The sequence below is a fragment of the Leiobunum rupestre genome, chromosome 4 (assembly GCF_980474605.1).
Source record: "Leiobunum rupestre chromosome 4, qqLeiRupe1.1.hap1, whole genome shotgun sequence".
Taxonomy (NCBI): domain Eukaryota; kingdom Metazoa; phylum Arthropoda; class Arachnida; order Opiliones; family Sclerosomatidae; genus Leiobunum; species Leiobunum rupestre.
Genome location: NC_143387.1, coordinates 22848798 through 22874784, shown reverse-complemented (window position 1 = coordinate 22874784; position 25987 = coordinate 22848798). Strand labels below are relative to the sequence as shown.

The 25987-nt window shown below is 35.2% G+C and overlaps 2 protein-coding genes across 7 annotated transcripts; one reads left to right on the top strand and one right to left on the bottom strand.

The window, feature by feature from the left end:
- Window positions 1–442: 442 nt before the first annotated feature.
- LOC149947182 (methylcrotonoyl-CoA carboxylase beta chain, mitochondrial-like) lies at window positions 443–25864 on the bottom strand. 5 transcript variants are annotated; one of them, XM_090172723.1, is made up of 15 exons: window positions 25680–25722; window positions 24672–24734; window positions 23568–23901; window positions 23269–23499; window positions 18057–18333; window positions 12883–13061; window positions 12127–12207; window positions 11544–11722; window positions 10311–10509; window positions 8639–8730; window positions 7640–7794; window positions 6913–7022; window positions 6045–6125; window positions 4921–5046; window positions 443–1343 (listed from the first exon to the last, which is right to left on the bottom strand). In XM_090172723.1, exons 5-15 carry the CDS (start codon window positions 18241–18243, stop codon window positions 1248–1250), a joined length of 1485 nt encoding a protein of 494 aa, XP_090028849.1. In that variant the 5' UTR covers window positions 18244–18333; window positions 23269–23499; window positions 23568–23901; window positions 24672–24734; window positions 25680–25722; the 3' UTR covers window positions 443–1247. The 5 variants fall into 5 exon arrangements, with proteins under 5 accessions (XP_090028849.1, XP_090028850.1, XP_090028848.1 ...); XM_090172724.1 differs by lacking the exon at window positions 24672–24734 and having other exon boundaries at window positions 25680–25695; XM_090172722.1 differs by having other exon boundaries at window positions 23568–24734; window positions 25673–25687.
- On the top strand, window positions 20496–22291 carry LOC149947183 (uncharacterized). Of its 2 annotated transcripts, none has more exons than XM_090172468.1 (4): window positions 20496–20870; window positions 20930–21061; window positions 21138–21950; window positions 22015–22291. In XM_090172468.1, the coding sequence occupies exons 1-3, from the start codon at window positions 20618–20620 to the stop codon at window positions 21572–21574; spliced, it is 822 nt and encodes a 273-aa protein (XP_090028594.1). In that variant the 5' UTR covers window positions 20496–20617; the 3' UTR covers window positions 21575–21950; window positions 22015–22291. The 2 variants fall into 2 exon arrangements, with proteins under 2 accessions (XP_090028594.1, XP_090028593.1); XM_090172467.1 differs by having other exon boundaries at window positions 20497–20870; window positions 21135–21950.
- Window positions 25865–25987: the final 123 nt, after the last annotated feature.

Sequence of the window (25987 nt, the reverse complement as noted above, 5' to 3'; positions counted from 1 at the left end):
ATTAGTTAATGTATTTAGTAGTTTTAGGGAATTTGGCCATATAGCTTTTAGGGTTTTATAAACAGTTATTTTCTAATATTAAACGGCGGGTTACCAGCCACGTCATTTTTCAGCATAGCGCCTTTTACGAGGGGACAACCATAAATTTCAAATTTATATTAATAACACGACCTAAACAAAGGTGATAGCTATAAACTGTTATACCACAACATTTCAGCATATATATTATATTATATTATAATTATATTATATTCAAAGACTAGAGTAAAATTCCCTGAGTTAAAAATTTCAGTTTTTAATATCTTCTCCAAGTAAGTAGGAAACAATTTGGTAAGGTAAAATAATAATGATTTCAAATGTTATCATTAGATAGATATTTATCATTCGACATTGGGCGTCCAATAATACCATCATTAAGGATATACATCGCAAGGTTATATAAAACAGAAAAGTATCACTTGAGCAATTAAGGTTTAAAGATCACACAATACCACGAGTATAAAAATTATTATTATTTTTTACGAATTTAAGTAAATAGCAAAAATTCGATCAACTTGTTGATAATCAATTAAGTCTAGAATGGCCCATTCCTTTATTCAAAATCCATTAAAGCCATGTTTTCATTTTCAGGAGTTTATAAGATCAAGAATGTATTTATTTATAATTCGAAAAAATGAATATGTTGAGACGATCTGTGGGCACCATGGTATAGTTTTCACCCGACACGAGTGATGGTAAAGAAAAACGTCACCCACGTGAGTTTGACGGAACTAATGAAATAACGGATCATTTTGTGTGAATAGTAAGGGAGGAGCATACTTACAGATCGAGCAGTGGATTGGGAGAAATGCTCAAGATCGACTCCAAATAGTCATTATCCTTACAAACATTCTTGGTAAGACTAAGATTATTCAACTACTGTAATGTAGTCGTGGAACGAGCTATGTCTATTATTCTTAATTGATGTTTCTGAATTCGATAGATACCTGCAGTGTCCGTTTCTCTTACATGTGAGCTGCAAACGTCAGTGTTCCACACCATATACCTGAGGTTATATTCTATTTAAAAATTGCTTTTAAAGACAGTATTGCATTTGCATTTTCAGATTGAGGGCACATTTCTGAAGCAGTTTATGTGGCTTTAATAGTTTGATCAGGAAAGAGATATTCTCAATAGTAAACCTTTTTCATTATACATGATAGAAAAATATTTTTGTTATATTAATTTTCGAAACCTAACACCTGTAACTACATTCTGAAAGTGGGAACCTTGATTTTCCTTTCACTCGCCAACTGCTTCACCCTTTCGCCACACTTAATAACTTCCAGGCACAATTTGAGAACCTGAAAATAGTACCCAGAAAGTTCATTCAGTCCACGATAAGATTAGCAAAACAGAATGAGATCCATTAATGAATGGGAGAAACGCTACTATACGGCGCACAGTGGGGCAAACTGAGCCCAAACCTGGCCAAAGTCAAAAAAATAAATCGCACGTATGAATTTTATTTTATTTTATAATATTTGTTTATAAACAACCGCACATTTTACCGGTGTTTGATTTTTGATTGCTAAATTTTATTCTCCACCAGGCTCCTTAGAAGTAGTAGATTTTTTTAGAAATTTTAATTACTAGTTTTTGCATTGTTTTTGGTATACATTCAAGCTCATTTAAAAGGTAAAGATATCTTTTTTTACAGTCTTTAGTTTTGGAAATATCAATACCAAGTAGATATCGATATTTTAGAGTTATGAAACTATTATACACAGCCGCGTAGTTCAAATAGTGTGAATTCTGTAAAACGAAGTTAAAGGTCTTTAACAAATATATTCCTTTTAGTTATGAATTTAGGTATATTAAGTTACAATTTTTGATTTAAGTTCATTAATGTTCATTATTTATCACAATATCGATTAAAACATTTGCCGATATTTGCCTATTTTCTATTTTTGGTACATATTTTAAATAGATATATGAAATTAAAAAGGGTATCCAATTTAAAAACGATCCATGGCGATAACATCAAAACCGTTTCCTGTACTAATTTAAAATTTTTGTGGCACTTAACACGTGTTGGGGAACAATTAAAAATGATAACATCGATGACCTCGAACTGTTTCTTCAAGGTCATTGAAAATGTATCTCGAGAACCGTTAGATTTAGAAACTTCGTTCCAAATAGAAAGTTGTTCCTCATCATATTTTATGTCTGAATAACTTTGCCCCGAATTCATTTGATCAATTGAACGCAGAAAAATTCCACACTTAAAACCAGTTGGTCATCAAGTAAATAATGCTAAACTGGCTACAGGAAAGTTATTATGAATCGGACATAACATGCTCTGTTCACAAATATTTCTTTTATTAAAATTTATGTTGAGAACCATAATGGATATTAAAAAAAATCCAATTAGAAAAGTGTTCTTCGCCACATTTTATGCTAAATGGGCATTGATATGATTCAATTTGTAAAAACAGAAAGCCAAGTAATCGAAAATTTATTTTCTTTACAGTTCGTCGATTCAACTTAAAACTATGCTAAGCCAATGGGAGAATTTCTTTTATGTAATTTTTGGAATTATTAAATTTTTATTGTAAACAGTTTAGCATTGTTTACTTGATGACCAACTTGTTTTTCGGCTTTCAATTGATCAAATGAATTCGGGCCAAAGTTATTCAAACATAAAATATGATGAGGAACAACTTTCTAATTGGAACGAATTTTCTAAATCTAACAATTCTCGGGATGATTTTTCAATGACCTTGAAGACATAGTTCAAGGTCATCGAGGTTATCATTTTTAATTGTCCCCCAACACGTGTTAAGTGTCACAAAAATTTGAAATTAGTACTGGAAACGGTTTTTGAGGTATTAATTTTGACCAGGTTTGGGCTCAGTTTGCCCCACTGTGCGGCGGTTACAAATACTTCAAATCTGCTTCAGCTGCCAGAATTTTCAAACAGATATTTTCCACTTCCGCTTTGGAAGCGTCTATAAAATACATTATTATCATGCGCGCTGTTGAAAACCGAGTTCGCGGCATTTTTATATGATGTTAAAAGTGTACCCATTTGAATTAGAGAACCTTAACGGGTGTATGAAGAAACCATTTCAAAAATGAGGGTGCAGCACACGGGGAGACATATTTTCGGCATAATAAAAAGGGCGAAACGTTCGATTATAAATAACATTAACTATAAGCGTGCCATTAAAGGTTCGCCAAATCACCATTAACCGTTGTACATTTTATTTGTTTATTTACCGGGTGGTTTTATTTTGTTCCGACAAGTAATTTTTACCAAAACTACTTAAGGTAGAAATTTAAAATTTTTATGGTTACGTTAATACACTGGGGGACATTGATTCATGAAAGTTCAGCGTTTTCTGGAAACAAATTCCACTTTTAGACACATTATTTTTTCACCACTAGGTGCTAGATCAATTTTGTCCATTGATAATTTGTAGAGCATCATCTAAAACCTACGAATACCTTTGGTTCGATGGAAAAAGACATTTTGCACTGAAAAGAGAAGGGAAACATATGCACTCATTCACGTATCATGGGCATCGACGGAAGCCTAAAATTAAGGAATACCTGTACTAGTATTAATAAACTGTATAAGCGCAGAATAGCTTGCACGTTCAAAAACGGTATTCGGGTTTTATTAATTAAAATTATTTTTTCAAACACGCTAACTAATTATTTACCAAGTGGGTCCAATTATAACCCCATCAGCTGCAACGCAAGCTTGAGCTCGGACAATCATATCATCAAATTAACGCTCTATCATTTTCAATTATCCGGCTCTCGTTCCAATAGGAGTTGCGTAAGCCCTTTCTTTGATAAATCTCCGAAGAAAAAGGTCCAGCCGTGTCAGATCGGGAGACCTTGCAGGCCAAAGAACTGGACCATTGCTTCCGATCCATCTGTGAGGAAACTCGTTCAGGAATTCAGTCACCTGGTGGGGTGTCATCTTGCTGAAACCAAATTCGGCGTCTTTCAGTCAAAGGAACGTCGTCGATTGCATCTGCAAAGCTCGTTCTGTAAAAAACGCAAATAGTTCTGGCCGTTGAGATTCTGACGCAAGAACACTGGAACAATTAAACTATTTCCTGAAAGTCCAACCCAAACATTTAAGCGCTGAACTGAACTTGGTGATGAAGCTCGAATCGCCAGTGAGGGTTTTCCTCCTGCCACAGGTTATTATTTTGATGGTTGAAAGGTCCATCTCTAGGACAAGAACATTCGTCTGTGTTGAGAAGATGGCGCGTAAATTGGGGATCGTCGTTCACCGCAATCAGTTAAACAAAAAGTGACTTCCATTTAAATACCAAAAATGTACGTGAACTCTAACCATTTGTGTCTAATTAGACATTTAAAAAACTTTTCCGAGTTTTTTAAAGGCTAAAAAACATTCGCAACAAAACTAATGATTGAAATTTTAGATGAGTGCGCGACTTTAGCTTTCCAGGATCAAACAAGTTTATTTTGGCGCCCTGATTGTCATTTTTTCAAGTCGCGGTTTTTAGTGAAAAATAGGTTTTTTTCCATCGAACCAAAGGTATTCGTAGGTTTCAGATGATGCTCTACAAATTATCATTGGACAAAATTTATTTAGCACCTATTGGTGAAAAAATACTGTTTCTATAAGTGTTAAAATATTTTCGGAAAACGATGCAATTTCAACAATCAATGTCCCCCGGTGTATTTACTTAACCATAAAAATTTCAAATTTCTACCTTAAGTAATTTTCGTAAAAAATAACTTGTCTGTAACCAAAAACACCCTGTATAGCCCCTTCTAGAAAAGGTGCATTAATTCCATTTAAAAAGGTCTCTGAATTTACAACAAGGGATACTCCTGGTGTGTATTAAGAAAACTGCTATTGCACAAAGTGCGCTTCCTAATCACCAAACTTACTTCTCTGGTGTCTTCGGGCAAAACTATAGCGTCGACTTCCACTCTAGAAGCTTTGAAAAACGCCGAAGTCTCATCTTGGAAGAGAATATCTGTGTAATCTGCATACTCCATTGCAGCAGACATTATCTAACAGAATAAAAGTTTATAAAAAAACGGTTCAAAAACGCACTTGGAAAATCGTCAATTGTTATTTTTAGGAGATTGTTTTATTAAATGACACAACGAATTATTTGTAACTTATATATTGTTAAACCAAAGCGTTTAGCCCTAAGCTGTAAAATTCTAAGATGGTAAGCAGGGTCGGAGTGGCGAGGTTTTATTTAGATTTGGCCGCTGTTCCAAGTGGGATTTTGCCCACCTCCCCATCAGATTTTTTCGCGTCTTGATCACCATGGAAATTTTTATAGGAACTTTGCACTTTTTCTAATTGAAAAGCACGGTACTATTTCTAGAACCTCCAAAGTTTTTCCACTTTCATCAATTAAAAAATAATTGTTTTTTGCGGAGTTGGCAATAATTACTTTGCAAAGTTAATGACATTCCATAATATTAAACATATAAGCCTTGGTTCACGAGAAACATTGGTACTTGGGGAAGAACCTCAAAAAAGCGCGATAGTGTGGACGGTAAAATAAACGGGTCCTACTTTTGGGGTCCGTTTACGCACGTAACTAGTTAAATTTCCCAACTGGTATCGCGCCGCGAAGGGGGTAGGCACCTCGGATAGGGTTAAAGTAGTTCCTTTAAGCTTATGATAAAAAAACACGATAGCAGCATACTATTCTTTTAAAGCGCACTCTCATAAAAATATTTTAAGCTTTATATATTTATAAATTACAAATATTTATAAATTACAAATATTTATAAATTACAAATATTTATAAATTACAAATATTTATAAATTACATATATTTATAAATAACATATATTTATAAATAACATATATTTATAAATAACATATATTTATAAATAACATATATTTATAAATAACATACGTTATATAATAATTTATATAACATATTAATAATAATAATAATAATAATAATCAGCTAGGCTAATACCCAAGGCACCACCATAGGCCTAATCATCAAGCTTTGGACAGCAATACTATTAAGAATGCTTACCCGTCTTTCAGATGGCGGATGAAGGGAGCTATGAGCTAGAGGCCACGAAAGTACGAAGTTTGGTTTAAATGACATACCACACTGAAATTAAATAAAGCTGGTTAGCTGATTTTGTCACCCATCAAACAAATGATGAAAGAGGGGTGTGTTGGCTCCGCTGTATTGACTATCAATAAGAAAATGCGTATACACGAATACACATTTGATAAAGGAGAAGATGTTTTCACAGGCGGAACGTCATTGGAGGCCGATTTTTAAATAAACAAAGTCCTTTCAGATGGCGCCAACAGACTGCCGATAATTTACAAAGTTGAACGTTTGTAAATTGCATTGCTTAACTTAGTTTTAAAAGTTGTTTTTCGTAATACATCAAAGGTATTTATTTATTTATTCTCTTCCCGCCAACAAGTTTACATTGGCACCATCTACTATAAATAAACGAAATAAAATTTAACCTCCAAGAAATTCGCTCTAAGCCTTTGTTTCCCTGTATAAAATTTGTGAATCGGTCTATTGCAGTTTTTCGTAAGATTTTCATTAAGGCGTTTCTGCTACACAACACAATATTCAATCGATGGGAGAGTCGATAATCTATTCAATAATAATTATATGAAAACATCATCAGGAGCTCAAATGATTCCGAATAACTAGTGCTAATAATCAGCTAGGCTAATACCCAAGGCACCACCCTAGGCCTAAGTCATCGAGCGACTTTTAAAGCCTTTAATTCGCTAGGGACGGTTCATAAGATAGCTCATCGGTATCAAAGCGCTCCATCCGGTCCCTAGAGTTTGAATGGCTTTACCCGTTCCAACTATTTAAATGTTGCTATACGCCCTTCCCGCAAATTGAGTAATGTTACCCTTACCATAATAAAATTGTCATCCTCAAAACAACCACCGATGTTGATTGATATTTTAGGAACAGAAGCGCAAGATACCGCAGTTATGACTTTAGCTCTGTTTTTCAAAACTGTTCCTGAATGAAAATAGAAATTTGTAATTGGATTAAATCATTTTCATCGAAAGATTTTTCAAAGTGAAAAACTGAAACGGTTATATTTTGTGCCATTAGTATCGATTTGAACAATTCTACACGTACGGTGCTGCATTTTTAAAACATTAAATAACGAAGTAATAAAGATCAACAGGGAGAAAACCGTTAAGACCAAGCCCAACATGGAGAAAGCCGTGACGACATAAAGGTCAACATGGAGAAACCAAAATTATTTTAAATTGATACATTACCTAAAGACAAACTAAAAATAATTCCGTTTCCATTATTAAAAGAATATAACATAAGGTAATCCCCTGAAGTGTAGGGGTTTTCGTGAAAACTCGTTGAAGCTTATACTCCTTTTCTGGGTTTCGTTGTTCATGTGCAAATCAACACTTGGCGGCGAGAGATTTATCCTGGAGCGCTCTTAAAGGGAATATAACCTGAGGTATTTGGTGTGGAACACCCACGTTTGCAGCTCTGGCCGCTTCTGCCTTTGGCTTTAGAAATGTTTGGCGCCACTGTGCAGATAAATTTGTAAAGGTAAAGATTGTTTTGCAGGCTATATTCACTTTAAGGCCCGTCAGTGAAAGATTTACCGCTATCGGAGGAAACGTCGTTTCCGCATTCACCAGAGTTCTGCAGGAATATGAGGGGTATTGCTCTTCGGTCACACAATTCGATGAAATGGGCACCTTTTTCTCCGTCTGCGGATGACAGATATCCGCTATTGCTAAATATGCCCACTAAGTGCCTATGTACAAAAAAAATATATTGAACTGCTTTATTTTCGCCCTGTACTACACATTTTCAAATTATTAAAAAGCTATAGTAATAATCATAAGTTAATAATTATTATTATGGGCGATACTATGGATATGCTGGGGATATCAGCTCTTATTATAGATTCTATCAATCAACTTTTTTCTCCAGGGCCGCCAAAAATTTTAAGATTCCAATTCCCTGACCACTTTAAAAAGTTGTCCCTGACCATTTAGGGAAAAAGTAGACAACTTTTACTTTTAGCAGAAGTAAATGTATTTCAAGGTTATGATTTAACAAAAAAAACTATTTATTGCAACGTTTAAAAAATTACCAGAGCTTTTAAGCAACTAATTAAGAGCCACAGAATTAGTCACATAAATATATTAACATTTCCTTTATAAAATTCAAATTCTTAAAATTCCCTGACCTTATAGACCTATTTTCGAACTCGTTGACTTTTCCTTGAACTATGGCAACCTTAAGGTGGTGACTTTTGGCCTTAAATATTTCATGTCTTAGATCTTTTTTAAAATTGGGTCTTAGCAACGACCTAGAACGGGCGGCTTGAAGAGGGGGGGGGGGCACACCAGCCAATGGATGAGCTATGCCCCGTTACCTCCGCCCCCCACCTGTGCTGGACCACCAACTGATGGTACTTAACACGAACTAAATAAGTAAAAGTGGCCAGGGCCGTCTTTAGCTTTCAGGCGCCCCTGGGCTAATTATATTAGGCACTCTTTTATATATTTTTTATAGTATTTTTTATATAGACGGCGCCCTAGAGCTGAGCCCTACCAAGCCCAATGGTAGAGAGGGGCCTGAAAGTGGCGTACCCGTGAATGTAACCGAATCCCGTAATTAAATGTTGACCAAACATAGCCTTGAACTCTTTAAAGGCACTGCCATCCAATATCCGAGCAAGAACCTAAAAAGAAAGAAATATTCATTGTAGAAATACATCGTTTTCCCGCGCATTTTCCCACCACTCTTGGATGGAATTCCAAATTCTTAAGCGGGCTTTCCACTAAGCGGATTTCAATTAATTTTACAGAAATCGAAAATGTATCGCTTTGATTGCCGAAATTGTCGTTTCGTTGACCTATTTCTATTTGCACGACTTTTCCTCGCAAATCGACTTTATCAGTCACAGTTCACCATTATAGTAGTAAATTTATTGTGTATAGTTTAAATTTCAGTACCTTTAGGTCCAATTTTTTATGTTTCCCTTTTTAATTTTAAAGTGTACGATAGTTTCCCAGCACTCAGGATTTAAATTTACCACATCGCGTCTATATAGCAAATAAGCCCTCTAAAATTGTAGAAAAAAAATAGGATCTTGCCAGATTTTAGATAGTTTTGTTTTTGGGCTCCAGGAGCATAGGTCAACGCCCAGAGCTGGGCTCGAGCCTCGAGCTCACCTCACTGAATTCGTATATGAGCTCAAAATGTAAATTTCCCCGCCGATGTAAGGTCTCGAGCTCAGTAGATTTAAAACCTACAAACCGTCTCGGGCTCGGACTCACTGTAGTTTTAAATATACGAGCAGTCTCGGGCTCGCGCTCACTATATTTACAAATGGTCTCAACCTCGGGCTCGCAACAATTACAATTCGACTTGTGATCTCGGGTTCAGGCTCACTATAGTTACTTACAAATAAAATGGCGGCCTCGAGCTCGGTCTCACTATGTTTTAAAACTACTAAAGGCTCAAGCTCGAGCTCGATGTTTCAAAATACTCAGACAAACTCAAGCTCGGGATCACTATATTGTAGCTCTGCTCAACATGATATAATTAAACCCTTTCGACAGCTCTGTACTCTTAGAGTTGTTCAAGTTGCTCAACAATTTATTTATCAAATAGCCCAATTAGTGTTTTTTCTAAGCCGCGCTAGCTTCTAGCCCTTTTCTTTTTTGGCAAAATAAATTTCGAACGTGGGCTTAGGGCTAAACAATATCACGAATTCGAAGGAGATCGAGCTCAACCTCAGATGCGAAAACAGTATTTAAATCGTTCTCGGGCTCGGACTGAATCATAATCATGAGTTGAGCTCGGGCTCACCTCAGATATTAAAACTAACCAAATCAGACTCAAGCTCGGGCTCAAGGTTGAGCTCTTAGTACTTTGATTTTTAATACGGGCACGGGCTCGAGCTCCGAGTAATGTGAATCATGAAATGGGTTCAAGCTCGAGCTCGAAATAATTTGTATTTTAACAGGGGCTCAAGCTCGGACTCACTAGTTACAGTATGCGTTCCACAATACCTCAGCTAGGGCTCGGTTTCAACGTTAAAACTTATCGGTCTCGTCTCAGGCTCACACTATTTATTTTAAAATACCTGAGCCTGGTCTCAAATTGAGCCCGTTGATCTAGGTCCAGGAGCGCTCTCAGATGCCATTTCGTGTTCTATTTCCTATTCAGATTTCATTACCAGGAAGTCCTGAGAGTTTCGGGAGCGCTATGAGAGCGCTAAAAGGAATATTTAAAATTATAACCAAAACATCTCACATTGTAAATGTCATTTTTTGAAATGACCAATTTCCCCGCGATGCAGGGGAGCTCCTCTTTGCTGTACAAAGGTTCTGCGTTTTCCCTCGCCGACACAGTGGTTTCATAGCCATCCAAATTAAGCGTCAGTATTGTGTCACGACACATTTGATAGGCCTGCGTCTCGGTTTCAGCAAAAAAGTCGGTGCAGCCACTAAACCTATAAAACCATGTCATATGAAAATTTAAAATACAGGATGCTTTTTTGGTTCAAACAAGTGATTTTTTACGAAAAATACTTAATAAAGAAATTTGAAAATTATATGACTAAGTAAATACACCGGGCAACATTGATTCGTGAATCGTGAAATTTCAGCGTTTTCTGAAAATATTTTCACACTTTTAGAAACATTATTTTTCCACCACTAGGGCAATTTTGTCCATTGAGAATAGTTCTTTTTATAAACTAACGTGGCCTTCTTGTTTAAATGTTGCTCTTACGTCACAGTCTCTTACTTTCACAAGCTTACTAGCGCGCGCTACAGTCGCGAGGAATATAGGTTTTTTTAGCGCGCGTGCAAATCGCTCGTGCGCAAAATATACTAATAAAGCTGTGTCTTGTGACGTAAGAGCAACATTTTAACAAGTTGGGCAAGACCACTTTTTATTTTTTAAAATCAACTATTTGTAGATAATCATCTGAAACCGACGGATAACTTTGTTTCGATGGAAAAAGACCTATTGTGGTCTTGTCTGATCCGGAAAAGAGATAGGAATGATATGAACTCATTTACGTATCATGGGCATCGACGGGAATGTCCAATTACATGGTTTTGGAAATAAGGTAACGAAACGCAAATGTTTTTTGGAGTTAGATTGCGCCTCTATCAATTGGTACGAAATTCAAATATCACAATAGTGCGTACGCGGGCTATGAGGTCCCCCGAACGTAGTTCAGAAATATTCAGTACTAACTGAAAATATAATTTTCAAACAAGTCGGTCGTAATTTAACAAAAAAAGTATGTATGAAGTTAAATATCGCCATAGCACTAAAATGGGCAAATGACCAGCTTGTGGGCACCCGATCTCCAAAATTCATAACGGGCTACCGAGGGCATGATATTTCCTTCTAAGCCTAATTCTTGGAGAGTTATGTGAAATACGGCGGCATCGGCTACACTGTACATGTACGTGGGCCCAGTATACAAAAATCCCTTAGGATTGTGTGAAAAAGAGAAAATTGAATAAATACCTGGAGTGCATTTCCGCACCTCCCAATTCTTGGTTTGTTACTATTTCTCCGGTAGCAGCTTTTACCAATGGCGGTCCGCCCAGATATATCAGGCCTATATCTTTCACGATGATGCATTCCTCTGTCATCGTGGGAGTGTACGCTCCACCAGCAGTACAACTGCCAGCAACTATTGAGAGCTAAAACCAACAATCTCATTTCAGAAACGTAGTGACAATTACAATAATAAAATCATATTAGGGAATGATATATTTATAAAGATGCTGCTCTACGAATGAGCAACCAAATATATATGCCATGGAAAGACGCGCTGGGGTTGTTGATTTTTATTTTTAAACCATTATCTTTCCCAAGAAAACGTATTAACAATTTACGTAAACTAATTTAAATTAATCGTAATTCAATTTAATTAGTACTTTTACCGATCGCTTTTTTTACATTTGAAAGGCGAATTGAATAACGGATTTTTTTAAATCATTTCATCTAGGCCTAAATCATATTTAAATTGGTATTCATATTAATCAAAATTCTTCTGTGGGCACTCGACGGAAATTTAATAAAAAAAAGTTTATTAAAGCCTTACCTGTGGAATACCAATTGAAGAAAAAACTGCCTGATTACGAAATGACCTTCCACCGTGCTTTCGATCCGGAAAAATATCCGCCTGGTAAAAAAAATAATAATTATAATAATTATTTTCAACTAACTGAAACATCGATAGCGAAATACATTTGATAACTAAGATACTTTCACTGGGGTAACGCCATTTTAGATGCCAATTTTTAAATACCAGATGTTGCAAACAGACCGAAACGTTAGACATTTTAAATTATCTAAACACCGCGAGAATGTATTCGCGTTTATTTTAAGCCAAATGATTCCTGGGCTCAACTTAAAATAGTGTTAAATTATTTTTTGTACTAAATTATTATTTATTCCCTTCCCACCAAAACAATAAATTAATATCAACCCTGAAAAGGCTTAGCTATAAATGTTGGTTTTCCTGTAAGCAATTTTCAAATTGCTCTATGATGTACGATTACGTGAAAAGTATAACATGATATTACACAAATATGAAAATTAGGTCACGAAATATTTTTATTTCAATTACATTTGCGAATTTATTTTCAATCAATATCCAGGCAACGCTTCGTAAAACGTAAGCAATTAACCCGTTCAGTTTACACGGATTCAAGAAGTGAGCAGTTATAAAATGCAGGAATTTCGTCTGCTAAATTAAAATTCGGCCGCTTAGCGGACGAAATTCCAGCAGTTTCTCGCGATGTAAACTGAAAAGGCCAATTTACTAACAATTTTGTAAATGTGTCCAATATTTTACCTGTAAAGGGAGAAACGCTCCAGCACTATCGACAACGATAACCGATGGAAGATAGTTGTTGACAGATAGCGTTTGTCCCCGGAGTCCCTTCACAACTGAAATGGGATACAGAGCACCGCCTTTGACTGTCGCGTCATTGCCACCAACAAAACAATACAGACCATGAATTTTTCCTATCACTGAAATATTATAAAAGATTTTACACGTTACTAACGAATCCTTAAGAAATAAAATAATATTGCTACGTGCGTATTGTAATGGTTCAAACCGCACGTTATTAACCTATGGCAGGGCCCCTCGGCTCAGAGCTTCTTTGGGGCCCTCGACATCCTCCTGCCCCTTTCAATGCATGGGGCCCTACTCTTGGTGGGCCCCTAGTCTTAGAGCTTCTTTGGGGCCCGCGACATCCACCTCCCCCTTCTGTTGCATGGAACCCTACTCTTGTTCTGCCCCAAGTCTTCGAGCTTCTTTGGGGCCCTCGACATCCTCCTCCCCCTTCTGATGCATGGAGCCCTACTCTTGATGGGCCCTAGTCTTCCAGCTTCTTTGGGGCGCTCGACATCCTCCTACCCCTTTCGATGCATGGAGCCCTACTCTTGGTGGGCCCCTAGTCTTCCAGCTTCTTTGGGGCCCTCGACATCATCCTGCCCCTTTCGATGCATGGAGCCCTACTCTTGGTGGGCCCCTAGTCTTAGAGCTTCTTTTGGGGCCCGCAACATCCACCTCCCCCTTCTGTTGCATGGAACCCTACTCTTGGTGGGCCCCTAGACTTCGAGCTTCTTTGGGGTCCTCGACATCCTCCTACAGCTTTTGATGCATGGAGCCCTACTCTTGATGGGCCCCTAGTTTTCGTGCTTCTTTGAGGCTTGTAATTTACATAGGCACTTTCAAGGATGATGATTCCTCAGTTCAATTCGTACCACTATTTCAATTAATCAACTAGTACATTTCAAAGAAAAATGAAGGTTTTTTATAGACCAGTGATGGGAATTTTTGAAAAATTCATTGTCAGCTCACAAGCCGCTCATTCTAGACTGACAATATTAATATTTATCATGTGTAATAGAAGTTTAAAACTGCTGTCAAATTTTTCATGGAGCTCTGTCACCAGTTTCCGAAAATTCTCAGTGGGTAAGATTATGTCACCGAAAGAAGATATTTTCGTTGATTTGTAAGCTTTAAAGTAAGCAAGCACATTTGTTGGATCAAGAATTGGATGGTCTTTTTTGAGTTGACTGATGCATGAACATTGGTGATTTGAATAACAGCGCTGGATTAAATATCCGGAAATATGACTAAGTACGTTTTCTTCGAGTAGTTTTGGGCTTTCAATGGAATAGCAAATTTTAATGTATTCTTCCAAGCATTTCCTTTGACCTTGCAAGACCCCATGATTTTCAAAATCGTACTAATCTTCATCTGGTACTAGATCTGATTTTTTACTGGAATAAATGTGTAAATTGAAATCATCAAAATAATCGATACAATTTGAGTCTGCTGGTTTTAAGAGATTATTCACAGTCCCTTGGTAACCAACCACAATGAGCCAAGTATTTCTTAGGTGAGTTATGCATTCTTGAAGCAAAATCTTTAAAGTCTGTCCAGGGCAACTATATTTTGTAGGAAAGTAAGCAATTTGTTATTTCCATTTGAGCTTTATGCCCTTAACCATAAAGACGAGAGCCTGATTTGCGTACTGCTTTTATCTTCGATATGGACCAAAATCAACGAAACCTTCAATGGTGTCATTTCTATGATTGTAAGTTAGTTTTTCTTTTAGGCTCATTTCATCAAAAGAAACAATGACTACTGTTTTATTGACTTTTTTATTTTGAAACTTAATTTTCAAGGCTTCAAGAGTTTTATGGTCAAAACCAGGTGCCATTTCCCTGTGAGCCAACGATTTCTCTAATTTTAATTTTTTTTTGGAAGACATAACACAGCTTGCCACATTCCAAACGCTTGAGGACTGTGATAAAATAGGGAAAGAGCCCATTTCTTCGGCGTTATTGAGTACCTCCTACCTTTTCCTTTCTTTGTCCCAATTTTAATTCGAATCCAAGAGTTTTTTAGCAAAGTCTGTTAAGAACCTTGTAGCCATTTGTGATGTCACTAATCATTTTACTGTCTACTAGTTTTTCTTTTAAACTTGTAAATTGCTTTTTCATTCTACGAATTTGAGCATTTTTCTTATTGAGTCTTTAAGGAAATGTTAAAACTTTTTTGGTTTTAAATGCTTTAGTTTCGACAGACTGATCTTTAACTTGTTTTTCCAAAACCATAACTACTACTACTATATTCGGAACTAGTGTAACAATTTGACTAGTTTAGTTAAATAAATTTCCATATATATATATATAACTATTTAATCTTACCATATTCATGGTCATGATTTTAAAAATAACTGTGGTCCGTGTGAATGCGTTTGGCTGAGATAAATAAATTAGGGTTGAAAGTTCTCTTACCTTTGTAATTTACTTCATCTATTGGTAATGTTTTTCGTGAAAAATACTTCATTTTTATATTACAATTTTTGTAATTGTTTGTATTAGGGTAAACATAATTGTGCATTTGGAGGATTAGTTTTGTGTCATTATTCTGTGAACCGTTGGCAATCTTCGCGTTCTTCTCTAAACATTACTTCCGACCCTTATGAAACCAACGCGTTTACTCTTGAAATACTACGTTCCAGCCCATATTAATTAGCTATTTGTTGGAATAATCAATTGTCAATAAATATGAGGCAAATTCTCTTGATGCAGGGTTGGCAATTTTTTTATTTAAAAAATAAAATAAATCGGATTTTTATTGATATTTTTTATTTTTAAGGAGTTTTATGGATTTTTTTGATTTTTATGGATTTTTTGGTTTTAATTAAAAATTCCAAGTTTAATATTATTTAGTATCATAATTTAACCTAAAACAAATGTTTTCATTTTTTAAAGACTTAATCTACATATATGCAATGTATAATTAATTTATTCAATTTAAGCTAATAACCATATAGAAGTTTTTATTTTTTAAAACCTATTTTGGTACTTTACAAAAAAAATTGGCGTCATCTCCACCCACAGGTAGAATCCAATGCAACATTAGGAGGAAGTACAAGAAAGATTATATTAAAACCTAAATTATAGCAATTGGAGAGGTTTTTTCTTTTTCAAATATACTATATAAAAATTGATTTAAATCAGCCAGCCCTGGGAAGATGTATCTTTACCTTTAGTATGACACTAGGTGTTTGATCTTCATTATCCCAAAATATAGTTGGTATAGCTAATGTGGTGGTCTATTTTTGGTTTTTACGTTAATGAAACAGTCGTCAGTAAAATGAACAGAGCAGAGAGTATTGATTATGCGCAAGTATTCCGTATTTTTATTTTTGAACTAAAAGTTTTAAAGGAAGTTATTATATAAGAATAGGCTTATCTTTTAAAAGCGCGTATTCGCCGGTTTTTATCCTACGGAAACTTAATAAAACGACAATTTATTTATTTTGTTTGATGAACAATATCGCGCAGAACAATACATATTTAAGCGCTTTATTAACCTCTAAATATCAAAAACTAATTGATAAATTTTTGCGTCGTTCTAAATCGCGTGCCGCTATGAATGGCTATACTACTAGCGCCTTAAAACGTTAAGGACTAGTGGCCATTTTCACGGGGGAAAAAATCGTACGACGCGTTTTGGAAATACAAGAGTCTCGGGCTGCAACTTCCATTTCAATCAGAGTCTTTGGTGGAAGGTGCAAAATTTGCGATTGGTAACTGATTAAAATCTAAATGAAGATATTCGAATGCACGTGAGAATGTGTGCGGCATTAGCTCATATTCCGTTAGAAAGAGTGATTTATGGATGGCTCACACTACAGGAGGACACTCCACACCTCCCAAAGTAAATTGGGTTTTACAATTACTTTGTGAGTCACAGAGTCAGTGGCTTGAAAACCCAACAATAACACCTGAAATATGGAACTGCCATGGATTGCTTCATAAACAAATTATGTCCGCAAATGGCACGACTCCTTTGGTTCACCATTGAAATATAGAAGCAGACGCTATTAGTTTTTCCTCACTGTTATTCGGAAATTTTACTTTATAAATAATGATACTTCCATTTTAATATAATTTTTGCATCGTATACTTATATTTTGATAAGTTTATTTAAGAAAAAACGTTCTTATGACTTTAATTTATCTGTAATTTATCTTAAGCACAACCTCGGTGAAGCTAGCGCCACTACGCCATCTAGACTCGTTTAGGTCGCGAATACACTCTCTGGTCCAACATTCAACACTAATTTCTCAAAGTTTAAGCCTCATTAGACAGAGTTGTCCGATTTAAATTAAATTGATTTAAATCTAGAGATTTTTCAAAAAATCATTGATTTAAATCATCAATGTATTAATGGAAATGCACAAACGTAAGCTCTCTGACAATGTCAATTCAGGGAAAGCTCAGTTAAATTTAATTTTTAATTAATAATTAAATTTACTGAAGATTAATTTAAAATTTAGATTATATTACTGCTGCACTCAAATTATTAATGCACACTTTCAAGAAACCAGGCATAAACCATAAAAATAAAATGAAAAAAAAAAACGATTTAAATCAACATTTATTTATATCAAATAAATAGATCTACTTTCAAAAAACCCAAAACATTTTGGGCTTCAAATACGGATTTCGACAAAATTGAAATCACCTCGCGAATAACTTAATCGGGGTTGGCTGATTTAAATCAATTTCAATCAATTTGATTTAAATGAAATGATTTTTTTAAACTCATTAATTTAAATCACACAATGTATTTCAATGGAGGAATAAAAAAATCGGAAAAAAAGGTTATCAAAAATTAAAATTAAAACTAATATCTTAAATAGTAATTAAGTTTAATTAAGATTTACTTTAATTCAATATTAGCTAACTGATAAAAGAAAAATATCAGCTAATTATAAGGGAAAAGAGCCATTAATAGTATAAAAATAAATACATTTAATAAAACCAAAAAATTTGATTTGAATAAAAAAATCGATTAATTTTATTTTTATTAAAAGATATAAAAAGGTGCCATCGCTGAATTTAATTAAGATTCCGAAACCTTTGAAATCTCCGTTCTTAGGCTACAAAATTGACTTCCAATGACCCTTATCGAAAAAAGCCCAAACTTACTTCCAACAGTACCAGAAGCTGGTACACTTCCATAATCCATTTCAATGCCAGCAAGCGGAGCAAACTCCAAAAGTGGAGAGTCCGCGTCAAAAATCATCTTCAATCGGTTCCGCACGAGCATCTTCTTATTGGTGACTGTGTGACGGTGTTTCGATTTCTCGCCTCCACCGCTGAAGATTTGAGACATCAAAGTTTCGTAAAACCTTTTGATGTTACTTGATCTTATATTTCCATTGATGATTTCTTCATTTGTAGGGTCTATTGCTCCCTTTAAAACCTACGTCGAGATTGATAATTAAAAGTGTTAACATTTAAACAATCGTTTTTGAACTGTCAATATTATAGCGTCAATTTTACTTTAACATTTTATTAGTATAGCCATTATATGACACTCCAAAAATAAAGAAAAGGTATCGAACAACGCCCCCCTTGAGCGAATTTGTGATCTTCTAGGAATGTAATTTCCTCCGTCGCACAAGCGGAGTAGTTCAAGGAATGATTGTGCAACCTAGCTGCAACGAACACAGCACCCCACACAAGGAGAACGCAAACCGTAAAAATTCGTGCATTTTCTTGTGTAAAGTTTTCATTGGTTAGACGCTTTAGCACCTGTCTACTCCTTTCCGAAAAACGTTCATCGTAAAGGTTCGTCCAATGAAAGTTGTACCCTTGGTTGTAATGTACACACACTGCGTTATCGTATTTAAAGGCTAGCGGCGTTCTCCTTGTGTGCGATGCAGCGTGTTTGTTGCTCCTAGGTGCAACCTTACCCACCCTACCCCTAGGGATTACGCCTTCTTAACCAAAAGGCTTAATTATTCATTAATTGATGTGAGCATTATGGGGTCTTAGGTGAAACATAGGGTGACGTCACCGATGGTATTTACCCAAAGTAACCTAGGCTATTATGTATTTCCAGTAATGGTGCTCACAATGTTACAACTATTACATTGCGCTATAAAAACGTAATTACTTCGAAGTCTCTATACACTCGTTTACCAAGTCGGCCATTTCATTACAGGCCTAATTTAAAATAGTACAGGCAAGGGCGCCTGCACGTGCTCATCAGCTCGAGACGTCGCGTGCACTTGACCGCGTGAAGCGGCCTTGCACGCACTATTTGAAATCAGACCTGTAATAAAATGGCCGGATATAAAAGAGTGTATACACACAGGTAACATCGGTCTTGTAGTATTTGGTAAAAAATTTCACTTTCAATCAAATTGACTTTAATATATGAAATGTAAGTTTTTGAATTTTTACTATTTTACATTTTAGTTTGCTTATATTTTCTATGAATTTAAATTTTTTAAGAACCTATTTTTTGCCATTTTTTATTCGTAAAATAAAATAAATTGATTTAAATCAATGATTTTTTAAAAACATTACTTGATTTAAATCAAATCAGCCAACCCTAATTTGAAACTGAAAATCAAGCAACTAGTACGTTAAACCATAAGTCTATAATACCAATTCTCTTGACTTTGTCCACAGCCAACTAGGGATCACAAGAGGTGAGGATTCAGTGGAGGTCGGGGTAACAATAACTTGAAAAACCAGGTTGGGTCAGGTTGATTAGGAAGTATTATTCAAAATACTACAAGATAACAGAATAGTTAATCAAACCGAAATATTCTGTGTTTTGTTGCTACGTAATTATAGGGGTTCAGATTTTTCCTCCAATTTAAAATTTGCTAAAATTTCTGGAACTAGGTACGCTTCAATGGGAAGGAAAAAAGTATTTTTTATTAACGTTGGGGAAACCTGATTTAAAAATTGACCATCCCTGCAGGTCGAAGTTGAGCACGAAAATCTAGGGATTCAAGATTTTGTGGGTGAGGTTCAGGGATCCCTACGGCCATAAATTAAAATAATTTAGTGCACAATTTAAACTAAAATTGTAAGGGGGCTTTTACTCCTCTGAGTTAATAAATGAGTAAAATTTCCAAATAAGGAAGACTACATGCGACCAAAACATTTTATTATATATTTATTTTATATATAATCACTGCTTTTTGATAATTGTTAAAAAACTTGAAGTTTTTTCGACCTTTTTTTTTAATATTATTCCCATACAAAACACTTAAATTAAAAAGAGATTTCTATTTTCACTGTCATAAACTTATCTGCTACTTCGGCACTATCTCAGTTTAAAATGACTCAAAAGATATATTTCCTTATCTAAGTAAAGGCACAATTGGGTTTATCTGGAGAGCGTTGAATTTGAGAGCCAAATGAAAGACCAAATATTTATCTTAATTGAAGGTTTATGACTGTTCATTATTCCTTAACTTAAATTACTAATTACATGGTGATCACAGGAAAAGTCTAAACATATTTTATAGTAAAAATAGTAATTCTGTAGGATTTCATGTTGATAATTTTTGGGAAAATTAAGAAAAATATCTTTGGAAAATATCAATTTCAAATATTTATGAAGTTAAACTGCATACTTTTATATTCGCTAGCGAAACGGGTATAGGTGGCGCTGCCGTCGCTACCCCTGCAGCTTGGTTTTCCGGCGTATAGTGGTGATCAAAATCAAAACAAATCCAAGAAATATGGCGGTTCACATTAACGCTAGAGGTGGGAGAAGTTGTGCGGTCCCTTTTTGCAATAATACTGCGCTTAAAAAACGTAAAACTGAAGAAAATAGTGAAGAACCAAAGCCAGGATTATCATTTCATAAATTCCCAAGTTGTAAGAAACTTTTAAATGTATGGTTAACAAAGATAAAGTCGGGGAAAAGGCCTAGTAAGTGGGCTCAGATTTGTAGCGCCCATTTTACAGATGATGACTTCTTGGAAAGAAATGGTGAGATGCAAATAATATTAATTATTTTAAAATAAATTAATCGGAAAACTCATCAATAGATGGTAGATCTGTAAGAAGACGTTTGAAATGTAACTCCATTCCCTCCCAAAAATTGCCATGTAAGCCAATTAAAGAATCAACCGAAGTTAGAATAAAAGAAAGAGCTCAACGTTACGTAAAGCGTTCTAAAGGTATTCTTATTTTATGGTAAACTTTTGTGAAATAATAAATAGAATAATAACATAAATTTAATTTTAAATCAAGCAGTTCTATGTTCAACATCGCCAATAACAGATTCCATTGCTCCAAAAGTTGTTGCAAGCGCAAGTGAACCAGCTCCGGATGATAATGTTTCGTCTGAAGTAACAACTGAAGCCCAAGGAAAGGACAAATCTCACAAACCATCTAGAGTAACGAATGCGTCTATTGGTGTTCAAGTTTATTTGGACCATGGAAAGTATTTTGCTGGGTCAAGAGTTGGAATTTCAAGCAATGGAATGAAAAATGCTGATTTTGTGTCTCTTACTGGCATTGGGAAAGAACTATTTGAAAGCCTTTCAAGTGAGGTTTTAGGGCTTGAAAACCAGAGCGAGCTCGCTAATTTTCTAATGCCTGTAAAAGATAGGGTGTTGTTAACCCTAATGAAGCTTAAGTCAAATTTGACATTTGACGCTTTGGCTTCATTATTTGTCATTTCGAATTGAACAGTTTCAACATATTTCAAAAGAACCCTTTGTGCCCTTGCTGAAGTTTTAAAGAAATTTATCTTTTGGCCGGATATAGAAAATATCAGAAGTAACTTTCCTAAATGTTTTAAAGAGTTTAATAATACTCGCATTGTGTTGGACTGTTCAGAAGTACCTATGATGAAGCCCAACACATTTCACGACAGAGTGGCAACCTACAGCCATTATAAAGGAACTCACACAATAAAAATTATCATTGGAATTTCACCTTCTGGCATGATCACGCTCGTTAGCGACCCCTGGGGTGGAAAGGTAAGCGACAAGGAAGTCACCATTGAGAGTGGGGTCATAAATCTTTGTGAACAATTTATTGATGGAATTATGGTTGACAAAGGTATGCATAAAAGTGTAATATGTTAAAAAAAAATATTTTAAAACTCCTTTCAACTTAAATTTAGGCTTCCTTATTGAAGATGAATGTGCGGCCAATGGAATAGCTCTACACATCCCTCCATTTTTGAGAGAAAAAAAAACAGTTTAGTAAGGAAGAAAATGTAAAAAATCAAAAAATTGCATCCGCTCGTGTTCACGTGGAGAGAAATATTCAAAGAATCAAATTATTTAAAATTTTAAATGATAAATTTGACCTTGATTTAGTTCCCTACTGTGATGAAATTCTGAAGGTCATATGTGGATTAGTAAATTTACTAAAACCAATTCTAGCAGATGATAAATTTGATGACTAAGTTTAAATCTTATTTAATGACGATGGTGATTATTTTATTAATTTTTATCAAATAAGTTTAAAAATCTTTTATTATAAATAAGACTTCCAAGTAAAAATTAATTTATAACATTAATTGATCAAATTCATTTTACTTTTTTTTATATAATACTAATTGGCACAGTGCAAAATAGGAACTTTTTTTTTTAAAAATCATATTTACCATTACCAAAAGTGGATATTATATCCACTTTTGCCATTACTAGTCAACAGTACATGATTTGAAATAAAAATTGCACAATTTGACTATGTTTTGTAAATGCCTTGCACACATTGGCTCGTAAGGGAGACTAGATAAAATTCGTTCTTCACAATTTTCTAAGCGGTTAATGCAAAAAACAGGTTTCATAACTTTTCTAACGCAATCTAAATCTTTAATTTTTTGTGAATGATAGTGAGCTTGCACGTTAGCCTTCATTTTTTCCCATTTTTGAGGTTTTGATGTACAAGAGATCTCATTATGGAGCTGGTCTAACTCTTCATACCGATTTATGTAAAATAGACCTGCTACACTGTGTTTACAAAATCCAGAGTTTCTAAAAAATAATTTTAAATATGTTAGGGTAACTGCGCTTAAGGAGACAGATATCGCGTACACAAGCTCTGGGTTTCCAAAGGCGCTTAAAAACTCAAAAAGCCAATCTTGGGCAGTTGACCAAACTTTGTCTATGGAGATGAATCAGCAGAAGTTCCCATTTTCGTATTTCCAGCGCTGCTGGAAACCCAGCTTTTGTATTTCAAAAAATCCCAAGTATAAAGAGGAGAGTGAAGCTTGAGCAACATGGTACTACAAATAGCTAACTGCTATGCCTTAATCAATACTTTAACTAAGGGTTGCTTTGCTAATTATTATTATTATTACATTTTTGGGATATGATGTTTATTCTTCATCACACCACAGACAATAATTATAAATAAAAACATTTACCCGCTTTTACAGGAGCAGTTGACACTTTGAATTACATGTTTTTTATCTTCCAATTTCAATACTAGCTTTAAGGAATGTGGTTCCCCACTTGGTGCGCTCGACTGAATTACAAATCCTTCGATTGAAATTAGGCCATCTTCTTCGTGAGAGAAAAAAAACTTGAAAGATCCTTTTGGGCTTTCTCTAAACATCCGTTCTCCTTCTTCCAAATTTCAACCATGGTGAGATTCACTTTTATGGAATAAATAAGAGGTTAAAATAGAATAATATAATAGAATACCAATTAAATGTTAGCATACCTTTTTGAGATGTCAACTTTTATTTCAACAATATTGCTCCAAGGCCCACTCTAACAATGTTTTAAGTAAATCCAAAACGACTTCAAATCTTAATGACAGTATATAATTAGAACCAAACAATATGTCTTTAAACTTGACATTCAATCCTACTTACCAAGAAAACACTAATTCGCTGTTAAAATGTATATAATGCCATCTCATCAGTGGCACACCACTATTTGCTGAATGCTGATCAACACTATATAGTTACGCGCCGTGTGGATAGGGGGCGCTGCCGGAGTTTTCGTTAGCGAATAGGTTATAGCATAAGTGGATCATGACACATTGTCTCTTTCTATAGACGGTAAAATAAATGGGGGTGGAATTTTAAACCGTCATTGCCACATAAAAACTGGACACTAGCCAGGGAGGGAACACCGGATTGGTTGGTATTGGAGCATGCGCAGAGACCAATTTTTAACTGTCGCCGAGTGACAATTATCTAAATCGTGATTCTTCGTAGAGCACGTGGCGCCATCTAAGTAAACTGACCGTTATATTTCGGGAATAAAAGCTAGACAAAATGGTTGTTTAACTGTAAATTTACCTATAACTTGAATTCTTTAAATTAAAATACAAATAATTAATTGATATCAATCGTAATAGACGTGAAAAACGGTTGAAATGACTTAAGTGACAATTAAAGTCGCGAAGTGGGGAGGCTGGCAGCCATGCTGTCACGAAACTTTCCCCCTTTTTTCCTACCCCCAAATTCAAAAACCCTTCAGAGGCTGGGAGCGATTGGAATTTATTTTACCGTCTATTGCTTCCCTCTTTCTTTTTTTGGGACAAAAAATGAAGACGAATAGTCTGTCAAGTTGGACAAAAAACTAACCAGCCAGGGCACGGCACCTGGTGTAATCGCCTTTATATTGGCCACCAAGCGCCCTGAATCGCCCTGGCGGCGAAACTAAAATAATAACAGGGCGCAAGATTTGGTGACTGAATCCGTTATACCATAAGTGAGGGCTGGAACTGTTACGGCCTTCCAGAGACTTCTGCCGACAGAGTATCTATTGTACGAGCGGTTAGCCATGTTGGTGACGGCCCCTCGCAACTTATTACCTTTGCTCTTAATGTTCTTTTCCATTTCAGCGAGACAATGACCTTGAGAGCTTAGCAAAACCCCTAAATATACATATTGAGAAACGACTGACATAGGGTTATTACTAAGTTGCAGAGTAGTATCAATGGGCTCGTTAACATCTGTACAGCCTCTAAAGATCATAATGTTGGATTTTTCCATGCTAAAATTCAAACCTCTATCCATGGCAAAAGTAGAGCAAACATCCAACATACACTGCATTTTCTGGACAGAATTAGCCAAAAGGACTACGTCATCAGCATATAAAAGACAAGTTATTTGTATAAAATTTAGGGGGAGATGAGTTCCAGGGATTTCCGCTCCAACAGTCAGATTCTCAACTGCCCTCACCAAATCATCAATGAAAACAATAAACAATACAGAGGATAGAGGACAGCCTTGACTTAGTCCCATCCTACTTCCAATGGTTTGGGATAAATAGCCATTGAAATTATACACATACCCACAACTAAAATAAAGGTTAGAAAGCTGTCCTACGAATGTTACTGGTATTCCCTTCTCCAAAAGCACTTGCCACAAACTATCACGATTCACACTATCGTATGCATTTTTGAAGTCTAAGAATGCCAGATACAAAGTTCGCCCTATTTTCTTAGATATTTCAAAGAAAATATGTCCAAGCAAATGAGTCTTCCGTAGGCTCAAAATTAATTTAGTTAGAATCTGCAATAATAATACAAATATTTTCCAACTTTGTAGCTTCAAATTGCCATCTATATCAAAAATACTCTAAAGGAAACATATTTAGTACAATGAAATGTTTTCAGAAAATGGGAGATGAGGTCACAGAGTATGTTTGTCAGGCTACCTAGAAAAAGCAACAGCCTGCAATTCCATTTTCAACATAAAATCAAATAAGGCAAACAATTTCATATTGCAATAGCATTACCCAATGGAGCACCCAAACAGAGGGACATGGTACTAAACAATAGGTAATAACTTATTTAAATTAAATCAGTACCACTTACTGTTTGATTATTAGAAAAGCACTTGGAAAACCGAGAAACTTTGCTGCATGATCGGCTTCCCCTAACAATCAAATGACTAGACAGCATTTTTTTTTAAATAAACATTTAGCACTAAAGTCTAAAACTAATATCCGTTGAATAAAATATTATAAATATACTTAAAAGGTTAAATTTCCCGCAACATAAATCAGTCGAAAGAGCAGAAGTTCAGTAATGTACAAATAATAAAATTATAAACAGCGCTAGAAATAAGAAATTAATGCTTTTTTTTAAGATCAAACTCGGCATTGGAGAAAATAATGCTTTCG

Excerpts from the sequence above, each read along its gene's own strand:
- LOC149947183 (XM_090172467.1), top strand. The coding sequence starts at position 20,618 with ATGGCGGTTCACATTAACGCTAGAGGTGGGAGAAGTTGTGCGGTCCCT. Across the intron at positions 20,871-20,929 it reads TGACTTCTTGGAAAGAAATG|ATGGTAGATCTGTAAGAAGA; the intron begins GTGAGATGCAAA and ends ACTCATCAATAG. Across the intron at positions 21,062-21,134 it reads TTACGTAAAGCGTTCTAAAG|CAGTTCTATGTTCAACATCG; the intron begins GTATTCTTATTT and ends TTTTAAATCAAG.
- LOC149947182 (XM_090172720.1), bottom strand. The coding sequence starts at position 25,766 with ATGCTGTCTAGTCATTTGATTGTTAGGGGAAGCCGATCATGCAGCAAA. Across the intron at positions 13,062-18,056 it reads AGCTTCTGGTACTGTTGGAA|TGATAGGAAAAATTCATGGT; the intron begins GTAAGTTTGGGC and ends ATAATATTTCAG. Across the intron at positions 5,047-6,044 it reads ATCCGCCATCTGAAAGACGG|ATAATGTCTGCTGCAATGGA; the intron begins GTAAGCATTCTT and ends TTATTCTGTTAG.